General features: G+C 37.6%; 2 protein-coding genes across 2 annotated transcripts in view; both read left to right on the forward strand.

The window, feature by feature from the left end:
• The window catches only part of Rabgap1l (RAB GTPase activating protein 1 like), a 560,245-nt gene that overhangs the window by 191,988 nt on the left and 342,533 nt on the right, over positions 1-25,724 (forward strand). The gene's annotated exons all lie outside the window — the stretch shown is intronic.
• Positions 3,704-8,931, forward strand: Gpr52 (G protein-coupled receptor 52). The gene is made up of 2 exons (XM_036202998.1): positions 3,704-4,610; positions 5,675-8,931. The coding sequence occupies exon 2, from the start codon at positions 5,894-5,896 to the stop codon at positions 6,977-6,979; it is 1,086 nt and encodes a 361-aa protein (XP_036058891.1). The 5' UTR covers positions 3,704-4,610; positions 5,675-5,893; the 3' UTR covers positions 6,980-8,931.

Below are 25,724 nucleotides of genomic sequence, written 5' to 3' on the forward strand. Positions count from 1 at the left end.
AGAGCACTTGCCTAGCAAGCACAAGGCCCTGGGTTCAGTCCTCAGCTTCGACCAAAAATAAATAAATAAATAAAAATAAAATGCATAAATAAAACCCAAGTATTTTAAGGAAGGAAGTGACATGATTTGTTTGAATTTTAGAAAATATACTCATTTTTGTGCATAATAGTGTAGAGAAATTGCTAAACAGTTTTATTAAATAAAAAACACAGAGTCAGATATAAGGGTGAAAACCTGAGAGATCAGGGAAATAGGAAAAGCCACAGGGTAACCTTACCCCACCAACCCTGCAGCTTCCAAAGAGAGCTACTTCCTGTCTACCCACACCTGTATGCCTTTTGTTCTGCTCCCTCTTTTGCTCTCAGCCCAGCTACATCACTTCCTTTTCCTGCCTAGCTCTGTCACTTCCTGTCTGTACAAACCTCCAGACCTCTGTGATTAGTGTGGGGATATTTTATTTGTGCTGAAATGTGGTGATATTTTATTTGTGTGTTAATAAATAAAGCTTGCCTGGAGATCAGGGGGAAAAGGCCAGCCATTTTAAGTAAACAAAGTCAGGCAGCACACACCCTTAATCCCTTAGCAGTCAGGATCTCTGTGTGTTCAAGGCCACACTAAGGAACAGAGCCAAGCATGGTGGTGACACATGCCTTTAATCCCAGGACCAACCATAAAGACCTGGAGGTCTGTACAGACAGACAGACAGTGACAGAGCTGTATAGGAAGAGAAAGTGAGGTAGCTGGGCTAAGATAGCCAATGAGAGGGCAGAAATGCAAGGCATATAAGCCTGGGTAGACAGGAAGTCGTGCTCTTGGGAAGCTGTGGAGTTGGTGAGGTGAGGTTAGCTGGTAGCTTACCATATTTCCTTGATCGCTCTAAGGCTTTAAATTTCTGGCTCTGTTTTTTATTTAATACGATCATTTTAAGATTCATGGTACAGGTTAGTGCTGGAATTAAAGGCGTGTATCACCATGCCTGGCTCTGTTCCCAGTGTGGCCTTGAACTCATAGAGATCCAGACAGATCTCTGCCACCCAAGTGATAGGATTAAATGCATGTACTACCATTGCCTGACTTCCATATAATGGCTGGCTTTTTCCTCTGATCTCCAGGCAAGTTTTATTGGGGGACACAGTATATTGGGGAATACAATACATCACCACATAATAGATTGAAGAGAAGCTATGATCAACACAGACCAGATGAGAAGCCACTGCTGTCATCTAAATAGAAAGTGATGCTGGCTTTCCTAAGGTCATGATGGTGGAGACAGTGAAATGGGGTAGTTGCGGAACTAAAGTCTGAATGCACACCTCTTTTGCTTCCTTTTAAAATACCTTAAGAGGCAAGATTTAATTTAGCTTCTCCAGTGCTTTGTAATGTTACTGTAACTCTCATTGCAGTCATCATCCATTATTTATCCTACTTGGCATTTATAGCTAATGTCTTGCCTTTACTATTACAGTTCTCTTGCTGTGATAAGACACTATGACCAAGGCAACTTATAGAAGAAAGAATTTTGCAGATGGGTGGTGGTGGGGAACATAGTTTCAGAGGTTGAGTCCATGAGCATCATGGTGAGGGGCATGATAGCAGGTCAGCAGACATGGTAATAGATCAGTAGCTGAGAGCTTGCATCTTGATCTACAAGTACAAGGCAAAGAGAGCTAACTAGGAGTGGGCTGGGCTTTCGAAACATCAAAGCCCAACCCCAGTGGCACACTTCTTCCAACAAGGCCACATCTCTTAATCATTCCCAAGCAATTCCACCAACTATAGACCAAATATTCAAATATATGAGCGTATGGGGACTATTCTCATTCAAACTACTGCACTTCCTCTGCTGTTTAGGACATTGTTTGGATTTTTAATGATGAGATAACATATAAAATAATATATAAGATATACTAAATGATATATAAGTGCTAAATGATATTTCCTCTAATAAGTTACAGTTTGGGCTTTTTCCTGGTTGGCTCTCATCAATTGAAAGGAGAGGGAAGTAGTTGGTAATGATAATGAAAAGAGTAGCAGTTGACACCCAGACCCTTAAAATGAGAAGAATGATTTTTGAATTAAAAAGAAAATGGTATATGTGATAAGCTATGTAATATAACTATGGTGATATATTGTGTACCCTAATAAACTTACATGAGGATCGGAGGACAGAGCCAACCACTAGATTAGACATAGAGATTAGACAGTGGTGGCACACACCCTTAATCCTATCACTCAGGGGGCACAGATCCATCTGGATCTCCGAGTTCAAGTCCACACTGGAAACAGAGCCAGGCAGTGGTGGCACACACCTTTAATCCCAATCCTGGGAAGCACACATGCCTTTAATCCCAGTACCAATCATAGAGTTCTGGAGGCTTGTACAGACATGAAGTGACAGAGCTGGCCAGGAAGAGGAAGTGATGTAGCTAGACAGAGAGCAAACCAGATGGCAGAACAGCAAGGCATATAAGCCTGGGTAGACAGGAAGTCACTCTTTTTGGAAACTGCAGAGTTGGTGAGGTGAGGTTAATTAGTAGTTTGTCCTATTCCTCTGATCTTGCCTTGGGCTTTAACACAAATTTCTGGCTCTATTTATTTATTGAGATCATTTAGGAATTAGTCTACAAAGGAGAGAAAGAAAGAAGGGAGAGGGAGGCAAAGGGAGAAGGAGGAAAGAGAGGGAAGGAAGAAGAGGGAGGAGATCATGCTGTGGACATGTTTATGCTAGGGCACATATATGGATGCCAGAAGAAAACTTGTAGGAATCTGTTCTGTCCTTCCACAGTGTCATGGGTGTGAATCAAACTTAGGTTGTCAGGGTTGTTGGTGACAAGTGCCTTTTATCTGCTGAGCCATCTCAGGCCTGATAGTTAAGAATTTTATGAAGAAGAAAGTATAAAAGCACATAGCTCAAATTTTGGCATTATAAGACATGTTTTCAATAAGTATTACCTTTTATTTGCATCTTTCTTTCCTGATTTGCTTTAATCCTGTAACAATTACAAATTTTGTTATGATAGGTTTTTTTAAATGTTTGAGGTTTAAAATAAACAAATGTTTAATGTTTAAGGTTTAAAATAAATGAATGATTGAAGTAAACCTAAATAAAAATGTTTTAATATACACCAAATTCTTGAGCAAATATTTATTGTGCTTCTACTACCTTAAATGTATATCATTTGAGAACTGTGGGGTGCATTTCTTTAGCTCTTGACACATTTGATATAGTAGGATAACTGTGGACTAAATGCTTCTATTTATTCGGATGTCCCCTGTCCTTTTAGAGCATATTGACCTAGGTATTTATCCACACAGCTTTCACTGTCACAGTCCTTACCTGGTATTTTATTGTGTAGGTCAGTGTGCCAAGCTCAGCACATTCATGTGGGTGTGGCAGGTATTGGAGAGATGAGTAAATGACTTTTAATTTCTAATCAAAATATGACCATTTACCTCATAGTGGAAAAAACCCAACTAAACAAAACAGTAGTTACATCAATTTAGTTCATGAGGACTTAAATGATTTTTAATAATTCATAAGTTTGGTCAAAGAGTATTACATTACTGCTGAGTTTTTAGTGTCATAGTACCTTGTGGTACTTTCTCTACAAGGTTTAAAGATATATACCAGTTTTGTTTCCATACTGCTATTCATAAGAACTAATTCCTGCAAATGCTATAAGGAGAATGCTTCCGGGAGCCTTTAAATGCCGTTTACATACTATAAAGATTGGTCAGTTTCATTGTCTTCTTTTGTCAATCTTGATCGGAGCTCACAGACTAAGTCTGTAAGCCTGCATGTGCCTGGCAACTGTTACCTAGTGACAGTTTCAGCTGCAGTAGCCATTGGCTGTGCTGTTGATTGAGGCGGGAGGACCGAGTCACCTTTCTGATGGTGAGTTCTTCTGCATCAGCTCGGGATGAGGAGGAGGAGCAGACTCTGGCTCAGGTGGAGGCAGCAAGATTGAGAAACTGTAAAGAATCTCCCGGCAGCATCCTGATAACTGCATCACAGTAAATAGGACTTCTGAATCAAGCAGCCTAGCTTCACAGCTGATAAGAGTGAATGTACACGAGAAGCATTACCTTATTCCTGTAACAAGAGAATTATTTTGTTATAAATGAAACTCAGCATGTCCAAGGAGGAATATCCTGTGGCTGACATAAAAGAAGGACTTCCCTGAATGAGGTGTTGCTGCACAAGAAAATAACTTTGGGAAGAATGCTTTCTATTGAGCTGCTACATTGTTCCTGAAGGAAATGTTTTCATTTCTAGTGCATGCTATTTCTTCAAAAGCTATGACAACAAAGAGTGACAAGAGACTGTCTGAATTGCTTGTACTTGGGGGAAAGACTTTGGTAAATGTTAACCCGGTTCCAGAATGACCTTGGAAGCCTTTTGGATGGATTCTGCCCTGCCAGAATCGCAGAATGTCAAAGTCCAGGATTTAAATCCATCTTGATGTTTTGAGATATTTTCAAACAAGACTATTTCCCAGCCTACCTGATGGCCCTGCTTTAATTGAGCTTTTGCTTAAAATAGAATACAGAAACAGAAGAGGCATTTTCTTAACATATGGCTGCTAATAACTACAAATATAATAAACAAGGTAAATTTCCACTTTCAAATATTTAGTTCAAGTAGTGATTTAATGTGTTAATCATCTAATGGGAATAGAAAAGCTGTAACAAATTAGAATATGGAGCCTACTAGAAAGACTTAATTAATAGATACCAGCAGCATCTAGTGAAATGTGTTCAGTATACAGGGGACATTTCCATTACTGTCTAAATTTCATCTATTTTTATGACAGTTGGGCATTGTTGTAAATATGAGGAATTACTTCAAGCTATATATTTTGTTATGCTTTTTTATAATGAGGTATCATACCAAATAATGAAAGTTATTTTCTATTATAGAAACTGAAGTTAATAACGAAGGTTTTATTTTGAAATAGAAGCAATATAAATTACACTGCTGTCAGCAGTATCAGCACCTGAAGTGGTCAAAAGCTGATTTCATGTCAGCATTTAAAGACTGACTAGAGAGGTAGGACTTCAGACATTTATTCAAGTTTTCAGTTTTGGGTGTTGCCACACTATTCATTGTGTAATATATTCCTTATGGAAATTACCTTGTATTCTCATAAGATTGCATTGTATAGCAATCTAGAGCCTGATTTTTACCCCCAGTATACCTCATTGTGCCCACACAAATTACTCTTTTGGAACTAGCCTTGATAGAATTATTGTTCTTACCTTTTAAAAATGAGAGAGAAATGGGTCCTAAAGTTTTCCTATCAGCATCAGATGTGAACTGAGGCCAAGGACACTCCTTGTCACATGAACTTTTTCTTTGTTTTTCATCTAAAACTAAGATGTTAATTATTTAAATTCTAAAATATGAATGCATTTTTCATCATAGTTCATCATAGTTGAAGCAGGAGACCTCAGTTTAAGTCTATTTCTTTTCTTTTTTTCCTAGTTGATCTCTAAGAAACTCTATCTTGAGAGAAACATTTCTTCCCTTGACAGTTCCTTTTTTTTTTTTTACAGATTTAATTTTTCATAGTGTTGGCTAATAAGTCCATTTTCTCTAGAAGTGCCTGTATCTTCAAAAGTTGCTTGAAAACATGGGAGGGAGCTAACCAGAGACCTCTTTTCACCTTTCTAGCTCACCCTCCTCCTTTCTCCCCCAAAGCTGAGCTGTGTCACTAGTGAACTAAGGCTGATGAAGAGACCTAAGCACACTGTGAGATGCTCAGCTGTAATACAGGCACTGGCATTTTCTACTGAAGCAGGTTCTGAGACACTGACTTTCAGAGTTTAACAGATGCTGGCAGGGGCACCTGCTTGCTGGAGCCAAAGCTACAAATTCCTTTAACTCCAAGCCATGAATGAATCCAGGTGGACTGAATGGAGGATCCTGAACATGAGCAGTAGCATTGTGAATGTGTCTGAGCATCATTCCTGCCCGCTTGGATTTGGTCACTACAGTGTGGAGGATGTCTGCATCTTTGAGACAGTTGTTATTGTCTTGCTGACATTTCTAATCATCGCTGGGAATTTAACAGTCATCTTTGTCTTTCATTGTGCTCCACTGTTACACCATTATACTACCAGCTACTTCATACAGACAATGGCATATGCTGACCTCTTCGTTGGAGTTACTTGCTTGGTTCCTACTCTGTCCCTTCTCCATTACTCTACAGGTGTCCACGAGTCATTGACTTGCCAAGTGTTTGGATATATTATCTCAGTTCTAAAAAGTGTTTCTATGGCCTGTCTTGCTTGCATCAGTGTGGATCGCTATCTTGCAATAACCAAGCCTCTTTCCTACAATCAACTGGTCACTCCTTGTCGCCTGAGAATTTGCATTATTATGATTTGGATTTACTCCTGCCTAATTTTTTTGCCTTCCTTTTTTGGCTGGGGCAAACCTGGTTACCACGGTGACATTTTTGAATGGTGTGCCACATCTTGGCTCACCAGTGCCTATTTTACATGCTTTATTGTTTGTTTACTTTATGCTCCTGCTGCCTTGGTTGTCTGCTTCACTTACTTTCACATTTTCAAAATTTGCCGGCAGCACACCAAAGAGATAAATGACCGGAGGGCCCGATTCCCTAGCCACGAGGTTGATGCCTCTAGAGAGGCAGGACACAGCCCTGATCGTCGCTATGCCATGGTTTTATTTAGGATAACCAGCGTATTTTATATGCTATGGCTTCCGTATATTATTTACTTTCTTCTAGAAAGTTCTCGTGTCTTGGATAATTCAACACTGTCCTTCTTAACCACTTGGCTTGCCATAAGCAATAGTTTTTGTAACTGTGTAATATACAGTCTCTCCAACAGTGTTTTCCGCCTTGGCCTCCGAAGGCTTTCTGAAACAATGTGCACATCTTGTGTGTGTGTGAAAGATCAGGAAACACGAGATCCCAAACCCAGGAGACGGGCAAATTCCTGTTCCATTTGAAGAGAACTGCACAGGAAATCAAATGTAATGTGACAGTGATTTTGGACTGTATTCTTGATTCACTTGGAAATTTGCCCTAGAGAAATATTTATGTGAATAGTTGACTATGAAGTGAAGAATGAGATTAAAGGTCTCTTTTATTTCCTTTTGTGCAAGAAAAAAGTAAAAGGAAAGGATGGATGGAGAATAATCTCATAAGAGAATTACAGCTTGTGAATATGTGTTCACTGTTTGAGCCTCTCTACTGATGATCGAAGAGGTACTTCAAATTTGCAAAACATGAGTGCTCCTTGACATCTCTTTCTGTGCCCTCTCTGCCTATGTCTCTGTCTTTTATTTAGTCTTATTCTGTGTTTTTACTCTTTGTACTTGTGGGAGTTTTTTATTTACTAAACTGCCCTTTATGAAAAATGCAAGTACATATATGAGGCCATCAGAGCATGGAGACATGCCAATCTATATTAATTGTATTGTCTTTAGGGAGGGTGCACAGTGTTACATTTTATTATTGTTCATACAAACCCAGTATTTATGCTCTTGACACGTTCTCCACAGTATAGATTTTCCACTACAAGCAGAAAGGAGCAGTATTTTTTTTTTTCTTCTGTAAAAGGACTTTTGGTTTCGCCTCCCTTTTCCCAACACCTCCTATTGCCTTTTCATTGTTTCTCCATCTGAGTCCTGTGGGACACATTCTAGAAGTGTCTTAGCTGATGAAAGACTCTCTATATAAGAGAGTCAAGATGTTAAACAAGGTATTCTATCTAACAATGCAATCTATTAACTGGGAAGTTGTATTTAATGCTTTAATGGATTTTTGAAACATTTTTATCTGCTTTCATTGAGGTTAGTTCATGTGCCTAAAGTAAAGTCCTTTTTGCTATAGCAAAGCTTTTTTTTTTCTCTATAAAGCCCACAATAATCCTAATGCAGTTGCAGAATACTCACATTTAAAGAAGTATCACTCTTTGTGCTACTTATAATGCTCTTTAGAAAATATCAAACACTGAAATTGTGTGTTAGGTCTGCAGCAACTTACTGTCACGTCCACTATTCATTTGTATGGTATGTATTTACATATTCTATATTTTTTACAAAAAATATAAATTATATTATGTGGCCTGTGCCTAATGTTTTCTTAGTACAATGCATATATCAATGTTGTTTAAGTTGTCAACATTGGAACCATATATATGGACTTATTTTAAAAGGAAAATAATTTTGTGTAATTGTTATTTAGGTGTTTATATTAGAGGAAGCTGCATTCTTAGTGCTGCTGGTGATGCAGCAAACTTATAAAAAGCAGTTCAGAGATTTTGTTTTATAATGGTCTGTTTTCAAATGTGGACATGAACTAATTTTTTTAGTGTGCAACCTGAGAGTACATAATAAGTTGTTGGGAGTTTAGGGTCTGCCATAGTAAAGCAGATGTGGACAGAGCAGCTTACATTTTTACCCTAAGTTCTTGCCTGGAAAAAGTTTGAAATTTATATTACACTGCTGAGGATTTTTCTTCTTACACCTAAGACTTTTGTTTGTTTGTTTGTTTTATGAAAAGCATTTAATGAATTGTGCCTATGACTCTAACTTAGAAGCCAACCATGTATGCACACTGGTATTTTGACTTCAGAAGTCTGTTAAAGAAATGTTATCACTTTATTGAGGTTGTTCTGAACCCCTGTATATTTTTAAATATGTAAGAAAGGTTTAAAATAAAGAATAAAATAGTATTCTATATATCAAAACAAGACTTTGTATCAGTTTACTAAAACACCAGGAACAAGAGTTACTTGTTGGGGGATTGAAGTCAGGTTGTTCTATACTTCCGTAGTTGGGGTTTGTGTGGATTCCTATTTCCTGTTTGCCAATGGTATCTTAGATGAATTGAAGTATACCTTTTTAAACAATATTTCTGACTCTTTAAATATAATAAATAAATTCTCCAATATTATATATATATATATATATATATATATATATATATATATATATATATATATATATAAAACTCAGGAATTCTCTTTTGATTTGTTTAACATAATTTAGAGGGGTTGGAAAGATGCCTCAGTGGTTGAGAGCACTTATCACTCTTACAGAGACTTGAGTTCCATTCCCAGCACTCAGTGGGGCAGCTTACAACCATCTGTAACTCCAGCTCTGGTGGATCTGATACCCTCTTCAGGCCTCTGTAGCCACCCACACTCCCATACAGACATACATAAATAAGAAAAAAATAAATGTTTCTACTAATTAAGAGGTCTGGACAAAAATCCTGGAGGTATTCCCTCTCCTGAAGTTTCCTCATAATGTTAAACAGTTTTATGGTAGGTTCAATGTTAAATTTTATGTGCATTGTAATATTTAATCTTCTCTATAGCCCTTGTTCATATTACAGTTATTTCCCGTTTAGAGCTGAGGAAAAGTGATTCACTCGAGATCACTTACCCAATTATGGAGCCTTCTGCACATTCCTCTGGCCTAATGTGAAAGCCTATGTCCTCTGCCAGTGTACCACACAGTTGTCTACACCTGGCTTGGCTGAATAACACTCTGTACTGCTGTTTAGACAAGCCTTCAGACCTCTGCACCTCTCACTGTGCTTTTCCCTTCAAGTGTTTTTCTGGGCATCGCTTATTTTTTCAGTGTTGTCTTTTGCCTCAGATTTTCCCCCGTGGAGTATCATTTTCTTTGATCTTGTACACTTCTTTTCTTAAAACCTCAGCCTGCTAAGCCTAACCATACCAGCGTATATTGTAATCAAACTGAAACTCTGGGGCATGCTGGCTACTTGATTTTTGATCATTTGTGGCAGGTTTTCTTTGATTAGCATTTTCAAAGCTCTTTTAACTTTTCTTGAAAAAAGAGATTCTTTTGAAGGAGAAGGGTGAAAAGACTTTCTTTTACTAAAGAGGATGCTATCTGGCAGCAGACATTCTGCTCCTCTGGCTCTTAAGATAGTTTGCTCCTTCTTCCAAGTGTCTCCCCAGTCTTCCTTGTATGGATGGATCATGTTGCACATGGCCCAGTTGGAGACCCATCACAGTCAGCTGATCTCTGTATTTTGACTGATTGTGACTCTACAGTGTCCATCTGCAAAAAGAAACGTTTTTTGATGAGATGTGAGAGTTGCAGTTACCTGTGGATATGAGGGTCTGGGAGGAGTTGGGGAGGAATGGGAGTATGAATATGATTAAAATACGCTGTATAAAATTCCTCAAGTATTATAAAAATTATATTAAAAAAGTTTGTCACAGAGTGAAAGAGACTGAGTAAGGGACATTCTGGATTCTGCAATTTACTTCTTTTTGGTATATTTCAGTATGTATTTACATAACAAAATGATAATTCCAGACTCTTCTTTTAATATTTTAAAAATGGTTAGCCCAATATATGTTTCCTATCATGGCATTGTATTTTGCAGTCCTTACCTGGTTTAGTTATAAGTGAGAGTCAGAAATTAGGATGTATTCTATTACCCAGGGCTTCTATTACGTGAATAGTTGTTTCTACAGCTGTGTGGTGTTGAAGGATTTTGGACCTCACTAACATATGAAACCTGGGTTGAAATCTTAGTTCTATGGTCTTGGATAGATACTGAATTTTCAAAACCTCAGTTTTCTCATTGACAGAATCAGAGACTGGTTCCTCCTGTTACAAAGTGTGAGGACTAAATAGCTCATGTAGACTGTGTCCTCAGCATGGCTTCTTTACATAGGAAGTATTTAGAATGTTTGAGCTGCTGTTGGATTATCTTATGCTCCCATATTTATTACCACCACAACTTAAAGCTAACCAATTACAACTGAAGCAGAATTAATATAATCAGAATTAGGCTGAAAAGATAACATCTTTTCTTGCTTAAAGGTGTTTAAAACCCAGGCTTTGGATTAGACTTAGATGTTTTTAATTATAGAAAAGTCCACAACATCTGAAGATGTATTTCCCAGGAATAGTTATTTGTGGTTAAAGATATCCCAAAAGCAGTTGTTAGGACAGTCATGTATGAGTCAGAGATACTTTCTTATTTCTGTGTATTAAATAATGTTTAAAACATTCTTTTCTCAACAGGGTTACAGTAGTAAATAAGATTTTATTATTTTTCTTTGCAGTATGAATTCTGTCATTTATTAAAATGGAGTTTGAAATATTTGTCACATATTTCCAATTATTAGCAAGCTGGCTTAATCTTCAGATATCATAAATTGTGTAAGTTTAAAAATAAGTGAGATTGTTGGCTTAAAGGAATTTTCTCAGATCCTCCCCATTCCCTAATCGTTAGGTATGAGAAAGAAGCAACATGTAATAAGCAGATAAAAAAAAAAGAGCAAAATATGAACAATCTGACCGTTGACATTCTGAGCAAAGTATCACCTATGCTCAGATAGGCCTGTCACTGGGCACAGTGGCGTACACTGCTGGGTCATTGCTGTACAGTTCTGTGTAGTTTCCTGTGAATTCCTATGAATGTCTTTCTTCTCTGAATAAAGCTATTTTAGAGCTAGGGATGTAATTCAGTTGGTAGAATGCTTGCCTACCATGTGCAGAGTCCTGTATTCAAATCCACAGGACAGCATAAACCAGAGTGGTTGGTAGTAGATACTTACAAACTCCAGTTCCAGTGATCCATCACCCTCTTCTGGACTCCTTGGACATTGCGTGCATGTAATGCAGGCAGAGCAGCAATACTCATTTAAAAAAATAAATCTTTCAAAAAACAACTTACTCTAAGATTAAGAAAAATAAGTAACTACTGAGGAAAATGAAATAATTATAATGGAAAAATTGATTCCTTTCATTATATTCCAAAATGAATGTTTTATCTAATGCTAGTTTTGCTTCATGGTAGTGAATATTAAGAACTTTATTTTAAATAGCATAAATGGTTCTGAATATTAAGATATTAGAATGATTTTGGTTTTTGCTAGTCTTCTGTTGTTTCTTTTGTAAAATAATGAGGAATTATTTTATAATCAGGGAAAGGAAATTTATGTTTCACTAAGAGGAATACTAAATATTAAAAAATATATATATTTTGAGAGACCAGCCAGATGGCTTAATGGGTAAATGTGTTCCCACCAAGCCCAATGATCTGAGTTAAATTCCCTAGACCAACATGGTGAGAGGAGAGAATGGACTCCCAAATGTTGTTCTCTGAACATACACACACACACACACACACGCACCTGTTGCTATAATTATTTTGATATTTCATAAAAGCTTTTGTTAATGTTATAAGTAATAATGTCTAATATCTTCTTATGAAGATACTTTATGTACCATTGTGATTTCTGAAATATTTATTTCTTGTAGTTTTTTCATTTCTCTCTTTCTCTCTTGACTTCATTAACTATGCTTTCTAGATAATAGAATTCTACTTTTAGTTTTAAATTTCTGAAAACCATCTTTCTATTTTTAATAACAGTGCATTTTTATATATAATTTCCTATCAGTCAAGGTAAAGAAAGTCACAATAGAAGATTCACTCACATTGTAGTCCAGACTGTGCTGGAATTCACTCTGTGGTCCAGCTGACCTTGTACTCTTTGTTGCCCTGTGTCTAAGCATATTGAGTATTTTGGGGCCAAAGACATAATCCACCATTCCTGGATTTTAGGATCAAGAAAAGAAGTTCGTTATTATGAGAAAACTTTTTCCATTTTTGTAAATCATAAAATGTATTTTAATAAAGTACCCATGCTTTCAAAACCAAGATATATATATATATTTATGAACTTTAGTGAATAGAGAAAGCAAACCTGTTAAGATAAATAATTGTAGTATTTAGATTATCTTAAAAAGGAAATCAATTTTAAGAGATCAATTGAAGGAATGATGGCTAGGAGGAGTGAAGATAGCTCTACCCATCAGAGTTCCTTACATTCAAGGCAAGCATGGTGTGTGACAGAGCACAGAGGGAGTGTAGTGTGCTGAGAACTACATGTTCTGCAGTTAGGCTGCCTGGGTTGCATTATCACTCTGTAGTTGCCAGTTGGGTTGTTAATTTTAAGCCTTCATTTCCTTGTCTCTCAGATATGCATAATAATAACACTTCTTATTAGACTGATAAATTGAAATGTCTAGGCATAACAGGAAAGCTACACCCATGAAAGTCCAACAAGATGGTCACATAAACAAGACAACACAACATGACAACACTGCATATGACATGTAAAGAAAGATAGCTTTCATCTTTATATAGTTTATCTGCACACACTGTGTATAGATTTTTATTGGGGTAAATATTTTGTTTATGAAAGTTCCTACTAAACTTGATATAATATTTTAAATATGAAATCATTGCAACATTGTTACAAGGTTCAAACATCAGAAGTGTTAGGCTTTCATTGGTAAATGAAACTGTTATAGCCTTAAACAGCCGACTTGCTTATAGACAAACCTTTTTTTTTTTTTTGCAGTACCTCATTAAATAATGAAACAGAAAGTAAACAGAAAATTGAACACTATTAAGTATCAGACTTGTGTGCAGTTCTAAAATGAGTATGAATTAATAGAGTTTGTTATTCTACACAGATACACAGGATTAATAGGTTCTTGGCAGATTGTAAGTAGAAAATAAATAAATATACTCCTAAACATGAGGAATATTTCTATAGAACCGTCAATCAAATAAATTCTGGTGTTATTAATGAGGGAGAGTATAAAGAAATTTCAAGTGAGCCATAATTAATTTTTACTCATAATTATACAGTTTAAAATTCTTGATAATTTTGTTAATCACTGCTATTTGACACATATTTTCTTTCTCTCTATCTCTTTCTCTGTTTGGTTAGTAATATAGTTTTAAGATAACTCATCAAAAATTTTGATTTTCTTCAAGGTTAGTAAATGGTTGATAAAATGAATAAATGATGTGGATAATTATTTTATAGTATTCTTAACTTGGTGCATTGTAATGAAAGCAAACATCTCTATGGGGTTTTATGTAATAATTATTCAAGTCACTCAAGTAGTGGAATCATTATTTGAACCATGTGAATTTCAGTGGATATGTTAATACCTGTGCTGGCTAGTTTTAGAATCCTTTTAGAAGAAGGAACCTCAATTGAGAAAATACTCCCACCAGACTGTCCCGTGGGAGAAGCCTGAGGCACATTTTCTTGATTGATGATTGATTTGAGAGGGTCTGGCTCACTGTGGGCTGTGCTACCTCTGGACTTGTAGTCCTGGTTGCTACAAGGAAGCAGGCTGAGCAAGTCATGAGGAGCAAAACGGTAAGCAGCACTCCTTTATTGCTTCTGCATCAGTTTCTGCCCTGACTTCCCTAGATGATGGACTACAAGCTGTAAGATGAAATAAATCCTTCCCTTCACAAGTCGCTTTTGGTTATATGTTTAATCACAGCAATAGAAAAATAACTAAGATGATCATGTGTTTTCTTAAAAAAAAAAGAAAAGAAAAGAAAAGAAAAATGATTAGGAGCCTGAGCATGATGGTGCATGCCTATAGTCCTAGCCACTAAGGTAGACAGGTGGGAGCAAGGGTAAGGAAAGAGCCTTCTTTACAGTGCATGATTCAAGACATACCACGATAGTCATGGGCAACATAGCAATAGAGAGTTTCACCTCAAAAGAAAGTTTCATTTATAACTATGTATTAAAATGGAAGTAAAAGATAGAAAATTGTCAATTTTTTATGTTATATTTTTAAAGATTTTTATTTTATTTAAGTTTTTAGAACTTATTATATTTGTGTTTTTAATTTTACACATCAGCCATGGGTTCCCCTGTCCTCCCCACTCCCACTCCCGCTCCCACCCCCACCTTCTCCCCAGCCCCTCCCCTCCATTCCCATCTCCTCCAGGGCCAAGACTCCCCTAGGGATTCATTTAAACCTGGTGGATTCAATACAGGCAGGTCCTGTCACCTCCTTCCAGGCTGAGCAAAGTGTCCCTGTGTAAACCCAAGGTTCCAAACAGCCAGCTCATGCACTAAGGACAGGTCCCAGTCCCACAGCCTGGATGCCTCCCAAACAGTTCAAGCTATTCAGTTGTCTAACTTATCTAGAGGGCCACTTATCCTGGGGGCTCCACAGCCTTTGGTTCATAATTCATGTGCTTCCAGTTGTTTGGCTATTTGTCCTTGTGCTTTTCCAATCTTGGTCTCAATAATTCACACTCTTTCATGACAATTGGACTCCTGGAGCTCCACCTGGGGCCTGGCTGAGGATCTCTGCATCCACTTCCATCAGCTATTGGATGAGAGTTCCAGGGCGACCGTTAGGGTGTTTGGCCATCTGATCACCAGACTAGGTCTGATTGGGCTTTCTCTCGACCAGTGCCAGCAGTCTACAGAGGATGTATCATTGTGGATTTCTGGGGACCTCTCCAGCACTCTGCCTCTTCTTGTTCTCATGTGGTCATCATTTATCATGGTCTGTTATTCCTTGTTCTCCCTTTTTGTTCTCGATCCAGCTGGGATCTCCTGCTCCCCTAAGCTTTCTTTCCCTCGAACCTTGCCCTTCATTACTCCCACTGTCGTCCAGGTTGTTCATGTAAATCTCATCCATTTCTCTGTCATTGGGTGATCCCTGTGTCTTTACTAGTGTCCCGTTTTCTAGGTAGCCTCCCTGGAGTTGTGTAGCAGTCTAGTCATCTTTGTTTTACTCCTATGAGTGAGTACATACCATGTTTGTCTTTCTGAGTCTGGGTTACCTCACTCAGGGTGATTTTTTTTCTAGATCCATCCATTTGCCTGCAAACCTCATGATGTCATTGTTTTTCTCTGCTGAGTAGTACTCCATTGTGTATATGTACCATATTTTCTTTATCCATTCTTCAGTTGAAGGGCATCTAGGTTTCCAGATTCTGGCTATTACAAGCAATACTGATATGAACATAGCTGAGCAAATGCCCTTGTGGTATGATTGAGCATTCCTTGGATATATGCCCAAGAGTGCTACAGCTGGGTCTTGGGGGAGATGGATTCCCAATTTTCTAAGGAAGTGCCATATTGATTTCCAAAGTGGCTGTACAAGCTTGCCTTCCCACCAGCAGTGGAGGAGAGTTCCCCTTGCTCCACATCCTCTCCAGCATAAGCTGTCTTCTATGTTTTTGATCTTAGCCATTCTGACAGGTATAAGGTGGTATCTCAGAGTCGTTTTGATTTTCATTTCCTGAAAAATTAGTGATGTTGAGCAATTCCTTAAATGTCTTTCAGCCATTTGAGCTTCCTCTGTTGAGAATTCTGTTTAGTTCTATAGCCCATTTCTTAATTGGACTGTTGGGCATTTTGATGTCTAATTTCTTGTGTTCTTTATATATTCTGGATATCAGTCCTCTGTCAGATGTGGGGTTGGTGAAGACCTTTTCCCATTCTGTAGGCTGTCGCTTTGTCTATTTTATTTTATTACCATTTGTCTGCATGCATGTATATGCACTCTGCACAATGCTCAGAAGAAGTTGTCTAATACCCTGAAACTGGATCTGATGCCACTATGTTGGTTCAGGAATGAAACCTATGTCTTTAGCATGAGCACCAAGTGTTCCTACCCCCAAGCCAGCTCCTAAGTGACCCCTCTCTTAGTTTATCTTTAAATAAAAGAGTTCAGGGAATCATTGAGCCATCCGACCTTTTCCATAGCAGCCAAGGTATAGTGTTTTAAGAGAAAACTAGCAATTGCTTGTAGAGATGAATTGGGTAAAATTCTATTTTCTTTCCCTCCCTGTATGTACCTGCCAGCTTGCCCTTTTATAAGCAACCCAATTTAGCTCCTTACAACTCTGTAACAGTTTGAGTTGTTCTTAATCCCTATGAATTGACCCTTAGATTCTAATGCCCATTCCTTCCACAAAACTATCTTCTTTTTTCTCTTTAGCTGAGATTTTTTTTTTCATTTTTGTTTCTGATCTTTAAAGAAATGTCACTTAAGGAGAAAAATCTGGAGTATTTTAAATAGAATAGTAGAGAATAAATCATATAGTGTTCCCTCACCTGATATAATTAGGTAGGGAAATAACATCTGATTCTGGTTTTCTTTTGTTCCACACGCCCTATGAAGTAGGAGTTTTGAAATGCAGACATTTTAAGGTAGTTATTTACATCTTAAACATTTATTCATCTTATGGCATATTCTTAATGAAAATCTTAATAAATAAAACTTTATCCATATGTGGTATTTTTGTAATTTTAACAGAGGAATACTATGTGAAATTGTGCTTTTTTCCATTTTGCTAATGTCTTTCCCAAAAGATCCGAATTTGTTTATCCTCCAACCAATAATGCATGAAGCTGTGAGATTCTGCCAAAGCCTTACCCTCAGCAATTCTGCAAAAAAAAATATGTTAAAGCTCCTGAGTTTTCAGTGCACACTTCCCAGCTCCTACAAGAAATTCCTTTTTCATATTTTCCTTTAACAACTCAAAACCAAAACAAAACAAATACGTTGTTACAAATGATTTTTCAAAAATTGTTGAACTGAGGTCATCTTCCCATTTTAATTAGCTTTCCATGTACTCAGTGTTGCTACTTTGGTGATTAAAACCTTGTATTCTTCTGAGACATTGAAGTCAGCTCATGCCATGCTTCCAGTATTAATTCAGTCTTCATTGTTGACTAGTTCATTACATCAAGTGTGTGCCACACTTTGAGAAAGGCCAGCATTTTCCTTTTGGTATGCTGCCTGTGTCATAGCAGTGGTAACTTATAAAGGTGTGTGTGTGTGTGTGTGTGTGTGTGTGTGTGTGTGTGTGTGTGTGTATATGTTGGGTGTGTGTGTTGTCCTTAAGCAAAGTGAACTGAACAAAACCACCAGAAGCTTTGAGCCCTGTGTGTGTGTGGACAAGAAGACTTCAGCTGTTGAGGACTGTGGATCCCAGGCCTAGTTTGGGACTTAGGATTTCCCTAACATGAAGACCATATGTGCAGATCCTACAGTGGCCCTCAAAATGCTTTGTCTATAGTGACTACTACATTATTTTCGAGCTTTGTACATGGTGATCTGTGTATTGTAAGTAGTTTATTTGTTGAGCTGAAGTAAATTTATTTAGAGGTATTAATCATGATTCTTGACTGTCTTCCCTACAGTGTGTTCTGCCAACTTACTTAAGATTGGGGTTTGACTTTACTATCCTTTTCTCCTCTGCTTTCAAGTTATGCTGTATAAATAGAAAACTGTTCGCAAAGAGTATTTTAGGAGAGTTGAAAGATTATTTAGGTAGCTGTCCATCTTAATTGAATTTTTCCTTCCACAGTTCACATTTAGTGGACTTGTAAACTGTTCTTAAATATGCATCTTAAAGGAAGGGAAGTAATCATTGGACTGGCTGTGGCTTTCAGGCAATTTTTCTTATATTCAGCTGAAATGAACATCTGAGTTCTGACTATGATTATATGGGAATTTTATATTTCTATTTTACCCATGAGCTTTCTTGCTACATTTATTTATTTATTTATTTATCTATCTATCTATCTATCTATCTATTTATTTATTTATTTAATTTTTTTTGGGGGGGCGGTTCCAGATAGGGTTTCTCTGTGTAGCTTTGTGCCTTTCCTGGAACTCGCTTTGGAGACCTGGCTGGCCTCGAACTCACAGAGATCCGCCTGCCTCTGCCTCTCATTGGATGAGTGCTGGGATTACAGGCGTGCGCCACCACCACCACCACCACCGCCCGGCTTGGTACTTTTAGAACCATTGTTTTGTCAAGTATTCGCTAGGCTTTGAACCATTCTTTTTTTTTTTAAATTAAGATTTTTTTTTTATTCATTTTACATACTAATCACAGATCCCCCTCTTTTCCCTCCTCTCACCTCCCCCCAGCCTTCACCCCCAGCTCACTCCCCATTCCCTCCCCCAAAAAGGTAAGGCCTCCCATGGGGAGTCAGCAGAGCCTTGATACATTCAGTTGAGGCAGGTCCACGTCCCTCCCCCTGCATCAAGGCTGTGCGAGGTGTCCCACCATAGGTAATGGGCTCCAAAAAGCGAGCATGCACCAGGGATGGATCTTGATCCTACTGCCAGGGGCTCCTTAGGCAGATCAAGCTACACAACTGTCTCACTTATGCAGAGGGCCTCGTCGAGTCCGATGGACTAGGTTCCAACAGATTCCACAGCTGTTGTTCTACAGTTCATGAGTTCCCATTAGCTTAGTTTGGTTGTCTCTGTAGATTTTCCCCATCAGAATCTTGATGTTCCTTGCTTATACAATCCCTCTTCCCTCTCTTCAACTGGACTTCTAGAGCTCAGCCTGGTGTTTGGCTATAGATCTCTGCATCTGTTCCCATCAGTTACTAGATGAAGGCTCTATGATGATAGTTAGGGTATTCACTGATCTGATTACCAGAGTAAGCCAGCTCAGACACCCTCTCTACTATTGTTAGTAGTCTAAACTGGGGTCATCCTTGAGGATTACTGGGAACTTCCGTAGCACTAGGTTTCTCCCTATCTCTGTGATGTCTCTTTCTGTCAAGATATCTCTTTCTTTGCTCTCCCACTCCGTCCTGTTCCAGCTTAACCATCCTATTTCCTTATGTTCCTACCCCCAATCCTTTATCCTATATTGCTTCCCCTCATCCCCAGTTTACTCATGGAGATCTCATCTACTTCCCCTTTCCAAGCACTCTATGTGTCTTTCTTAGGGTCTTCCTTGTTTCCTAGCTTCCCTGGAGCTGTGGGTTGCAGTCTGGTTATCCCTTGCTTTACATCTAGTATCTACTTTCCAGTGAGTATTTACCATGTTTGTCATTCTGAGTCTGGGTTACCTCACTCAGGATGATATTTTCTAGATCCATCCATTTGCCTGCAAATTTCATGATGTCATTGTTTTTCTCTGCTGAGTAGTACTCCATTGTGTATATATACCATATTTTCTTTATCCATTCTTCAGTTGAGGGGCATCTGGGTTGTTTCCAGGTTCTGGCTGTTATGAATAATGCTGCTATGAACATAGTTGAGCAAGTGTTCTTATGATATGATTGAGCATCCCTTGAGTATATGCCCAAGGATGGTATCATTGGGTCTTGAGGTAGATTGATTTTCAATTTTCTGAGTAACCACCCTACTAATTTTCAAAGTGGCTGTACAAGTTTGCACTCCCACCAACAGTGGAGGAGTATTCGTCTTGCTCCACATCCTCTCCAACATAAGCTGTCATCAGTGGTTTTGGTCTTAGCCATTCTGACAGGTGTAAGATGGTATCTCAGAGTCATTTTGATTTGCATTTCCCTGATGACTAAGGATATTGAGCAGTTCCTTAAATGTCTTTCAGCCATTTCAGATTCTTCTGTTGAGAATTCTCTGTTTAGCTCTGTAGCCCATTTTTTAATTGGATTGTTCAGTATTTTGATGTCTAGTTTCTTGAGTTTTTGGAGATCAGCCCTCTGTCAGATGTGGGGTTGATGAAGATCTTTTCCCATTTTGTAGGCTTTAGTTTTGTCTTATTTACTTTGTCCTTTGCTTTACAGAAGCTTCTCAGTTTCAGGAGGTCCCATTTATTAATTGTTGTTCTCAGTGTCTGTGCTACTGGTGTTATATTTAGGAAGCGGTCTCTTGTGCCAGTGCAGCCTTGAACCATTCTTAAAACATTTGATTTAGAATATTCTCACCAGCTTTTCTCTGAATAAACTCCTAATATATTTTTATTTAAATGGCTCAGAGCTGAATATAATGCTTTTGAATATGATATGCCCAGTAATAGATGAATATGGATCTATTATTTTTCTTAGTTTATATATTCTACTATTGTTTATTCAGCCAAGAGAGTAAATCAGATTTAAAATTATAAATATATATATATCCATTTTAACATGCTGAATTTATTTTCAATAAATAAATTTAAACAAATGTTTAATTTTATTTTTCTATATGTATGACATTTATGTTTTAAAAAAATTCAGTTATACTTTGCAACATGGAGGCAGGACAGCCAGAAATTTGAGGCCAGGCTAGACTACACATTGAGACTCTGTTTCTAACAAACCAAACAAAAAATAAAAATATTTAAACATGCAGTTCTACATCATCCTATAGTTTGGATCATAATATTCCCAGAGGCACCTTTAGTCAAGCCTGGTTTCCTTGAGCAGTGGTGGGAACTTGGAGAATTGGGGTCTAGTAGGAGATCTTAGGTATATGGGAACATTCTTCTTTAATATATTTTAGAAGCTTGTCCCTTTCCTTTGCTTTCTGGACATCATGAGATGACCAGCTTTCTTTAGGCACGTATACTCTCTGATGTCTTGACTTGTCTCAGGCCCCAAACAATAAGGTTGATAGACTGTGTACCAAAACTTTGCAAATTAGCTGTTCTTTTATGTTTGTAGAAGTTACTTTGAATGAAGCATTTTATCAAAACATTGTCTCTTGTTTTTATAGCAGTAAACTTTTCATTTATGATATACCTTAATCTTGCCTTGCCTTCTGTTATTGTATTCCTTAACAGTAGTTTCAATTACTGCCACTCTCTTCCTCATTATGACTAATAGCAAAAATATTTTTAAGTAGCCAATTGGCAAAAATGTTGTACAACTTACAAAACCTAGTTTTCTTCTAATGCTTGATTGTTATTTTTGACTTTATGTTTTTTTAATGTTAAGGGGAAATTTTACTTGGAGAAAATACATTTTAAAAAGTGAAACCAGCTAAATCTTCATAATTTGACTTTCATGAATTATGTTTTAATTAGTTTATTAGAAGACACTGTTTATTTTACAACATTTTATTTAATGTAATCCAAAAGTTATTTTGGAATTGTTAGAAGATAGCATACTCTCTTCCAAACTTATAATATTGACTTACAGATTTTTTAAAAGATAAAACCAAGCCCTTTTATTTATTCATTCAGCAAATCAAAGTATAATTTATTATATGATCATTTGTACTCCATAACTACCTTTTAAATATAGAAAATCTTTTTTAATATATATGTCTTTAGCATTTGAAACGTAGTTTGCAAGAAGATTTTCAAGAATGCTTTCCAGTGGAGATTTTGAAGATGAAAGATAATGACTGTTGGGGCTTTTATTTAAGTGCAGTACAAGCCAAGTACAAATGGATGGGTGACTGACTTTTCAGAATGGTTTGCAGTTTTCACTTTGCAAGTCCTTTCTCATTGCTGATTTCCTTGTTTTCTTTAAATATTTCCACAGAAAGCCCATCCATGCTGAGAAATTTCCATTCTTCTGCCAAATATTCCAAAGTAGATCTCACCAAATCTGGCTTTCAGCCTTTCCTCTGGTCACATGTAGATCATACCAGATCTGGCCTTCAGCCTTTCCTCTGGTCACATGTAGATCACAGCAGATCTGGCCTTCAGCCTTTCCTCTGGTCACATGTAGATCACACCAGATTTGGCCTTCAGCCTTTTCTCTGATCACCAGCCTTGCTTCTTCAGCCCTCATGCTGTAGATTGCTGATAAAAATGGATTGTAACAGTTAAAGAGAATCTATCCATGCCAACTTTTGGTTTTGTTTTCTTGTTAATGTTTTTAGTGCCAAGATTTAAGTATACTAACAGTTTTCAGTTTTGTGTGTTCATGGATGATTACTGAAAAAAGCTGTGGGGACCTTGTGTCCTAATTCTGCAATTTGTATAATTCTTTCTTTGCTGCCTTAACTCCTCTGAATAGCTACTTAGTTAGCTTTTTTTCTTCCACAGTGAAGATTACTTTCATTTTATTTAATCCTCATATCTCTTCTCTCTGTGCCCTCCCCCCTCCCCCAAAGCTGAGAGGGATCCTCCAGAGTCTAGGATTATAGCTATAAGCCTCTATGCCCCTTTCTCTCTCTCTCTCTCTCTCTCTCTCTCTCTCTCTCTCTCTGTGTGTGTGTGTGTGTGTGTGTGTGTGTGTGTGTGTGTGAGTGAGAGAGAGAGAGAGAGAGAGAGAGAGAGAGAGAGAGAGAGAATGAATGTGCTTGTAGGCTTAACATATGCTAGGAGAGTACTCTACTACTAGTCTATATTCACAGCTGGCTTATTACATTCTTTATGGGATTTTTTAAATCACTGCTTTAGAATAACTGATAATTTAAATATTGCCTCCCATCCTAAAATATACTTTCATAAGTACTAAGATAGTTTCATCAGTTAATTGTTCAGCTCTGTGACTTAGAACTCAGCTCTTAATCCTTAACATGGCTACCATTTGATTGCCTGTCAGATACTGCTAGAAACAGAAATCTCTCTATTATAGTTCTGACATATGAAAACTACTTTTACCATGTACTTTAATGAGGAGTTTACAACACTTTCCTTATTCATCCCATGAGCAAACACATTTACTGACTAATTTGCAGGAGAAATCAACTAAGGTACTTAGATTGTTGTAAATTAAGAATGATAAGCTCTATTTAATAGAATTTACATAGAAATAAAGGTCAGCATACAGTTTTCTATGTTAAGGCAGCAGGTCCATTTAGTAGGATTTTGGGTTGTGGTAAGTATAATGAAGAAAATAACCAATTATAAAATAGAGAAGGCATGGGGTGGAATGCTACTTCATGTGATTTATTGTACAGATCTCTCATTGTTGTGACTGCCCTTCATATACTATTAGATGCTTCCTCATTTTAGAATCTGTAAACAAAGAACTTCTGAACAGCTGATGGTAGAGGAAGGTAGAGGCTTCTTATTTATGAGATCAAGATATTTGGCTTATTATATCAATAGAGCCACTATTTCACAAAAAGAAGACACAACATTGAGTGAGACCCACATAGGTGTCTTTGATCTTGGGCACAATCTTCTCCAGGATGCTCTCATAGGGAGTAACTGGAAGCCATAGCTGGATGTGCTTCTCTACTGCAGCCCCAGGCATGCTTAGTTCTTTCTGCAGCAGGTCACCCTTGCTTTGTAGTGAACTTTCCCTTTCTGCCATGCCCTTCAGGTAGATCTTTGAATTTGGGAATTCTACTCATCAGACTTTGTTTCAGGCTCTACAAATCTTCTCTCACTTTCCCAGCCAGTCCTTTTACTTTTATGTGATATCCTGAATCTGTTACACCTTATTTGACTAAGCTATCCACTTCTACTTTGTCCTTAAGATCTGAAGTTCTCTCTTCCATGTTTTGTAATTGTTCATGAAGCTTCTGAGTTTTTTGGTTGACATCCTGAGTTTTTCATTTTCAGTTTTATTTCATTTTGGTTTTTCTTTAGTGGTTCTATTTCTTTGTTATGTATTGAAATGTTTTCATTATTTCACTCAACTGTTTGTATTTTCACTGTCTTCATTAAGAGGATTCATATTCTCTTTAATGTCCTTGAATATATTCATAATAGCTATTTTGAAGTCATTGTCTTGAATTTCAGCTAAATTTAATTTCTCAGGGCCTATTGTAATTGGGTTATTGGCTTTTGGAGGAAGCATTTTATCTTACCTGTTTATGTTTGCATTTTTTTGCATTGTGATCTAGGCATCTGTAGTTATGTTTGTGTTGTTTGATGGTGTAGTTATGTCTTTGTTTTGTGGATATTCTTTTCTTTGGTTGTTATTGTCCACTCTGGATCCTAGGCATGTGCAGTGGCTGTGGGGTCCCTGATAGAGCCTCTGTGTGTTGATGAATGACACAAGGAATGGGGATAAGCTAAGAGGAAAGACTGAGACAGGCAGTAGGGAACATCTGGGAGAACCCTGGTTAAGCTCTGGGAGATGAAGATAGGATGGGAAGATGGGCTCCTGCAGGCATGCTTTATCAGGACAAGAGATGATTCTAGAGAGACTAGAATGGAGAACTGGGAAGACAATAGAAATTGAGTACCTATTGTCATTGGGGGTCCTGGTAGACTACGTTTCTGTGGGTTTGTGGTTGTCACAAAGAAATGGAGATGGACTAGAAGGGAGCTCTGAAAGAGTCAGTGTGAAAGAGCTTTGGGTACCCAGGGCTGTGGGTCGTTACCAAAAATTAATCCTATGAAAATTTTATCTGAATTGTGTGTGTGTGTGTGTGTGTGTGTGTGTGTGTGAGAGAGAGAGAGAGAGAGAGAGAGAGAGAGAGAGAGAGAGAGAGAGAGAGAGACAGAGAGAGAGAGAGAGAGAGAGAGAGAGAGAGAGACAGAGAGAGAGACAGAGAGAGACAGAGATATTGATTGATTGTTTATATTTTTATGCATTTTGGCTACATAACCAAGTCCACTTCACAGCCATGACCCATCTTGACACAGGATACCTACTTCATTTGTCAGGTACTCAAATGCCCTGCTTCAGCATTTCCCATGTCACAGAGTAATTAGTTTTTCATGAATTGATTTACCTTTACTCTCCTTTCTCTCATCAACTAGGAACTGATTTCAGAGCCTAATCAGGCATTTGTACTTTCCTCAAATTTTAGTGTGGAAAAATCTATATACATATTCATTTTAAATTTGTTCATATCAGAGGAGCAAATGATGTTTTCTTTCATGTTCATTTTTTTTTTTTAATGTGGTTGTTGGGAATTGAACTCAGGACCTCTGGAAGAGCAGTCGGTGCTTTTAACCTCTGAGCCATTTCTCCAGGCCCCTCTTTCATGTTCAAAAATGATTATCCTCCATTGTTTTTATTTGTATTCAGAAGGAATTGTGTGTGAGAGAGGGGTGTGTTTGCTTGTTCATGTGTATGTGTAAGGGGTGTGTTTGCTTGTTCATGTGCATGTGTAAGCTAGAGTCAACATCTGAGGTCTTTCTCAGTTGCTCTCCACCTTGTTTTTTGAATCAAGGCATTTATAGCTCTGTGTGTGTGTGTGTGTGTGTGTGTGTGTGTGTGTGTGCGCGCGCGCGCGCAATTTTCCTTCGCCCATGTCACAGTAAGACAGA

Source organism: Onychomys torridus, chromosome 11 (genome assembly GCF_903995425.1).
Source record: "Onychomys torridus chromosome 11, mOncTor1.1, whole genome shotgun sequence".
Taxonomy (NCBI): Eukaryota; Metazoa; Chordata; class Mammalia; order Rodentia; family Cricetidae; genus Onychomys; species Onychomys torridus.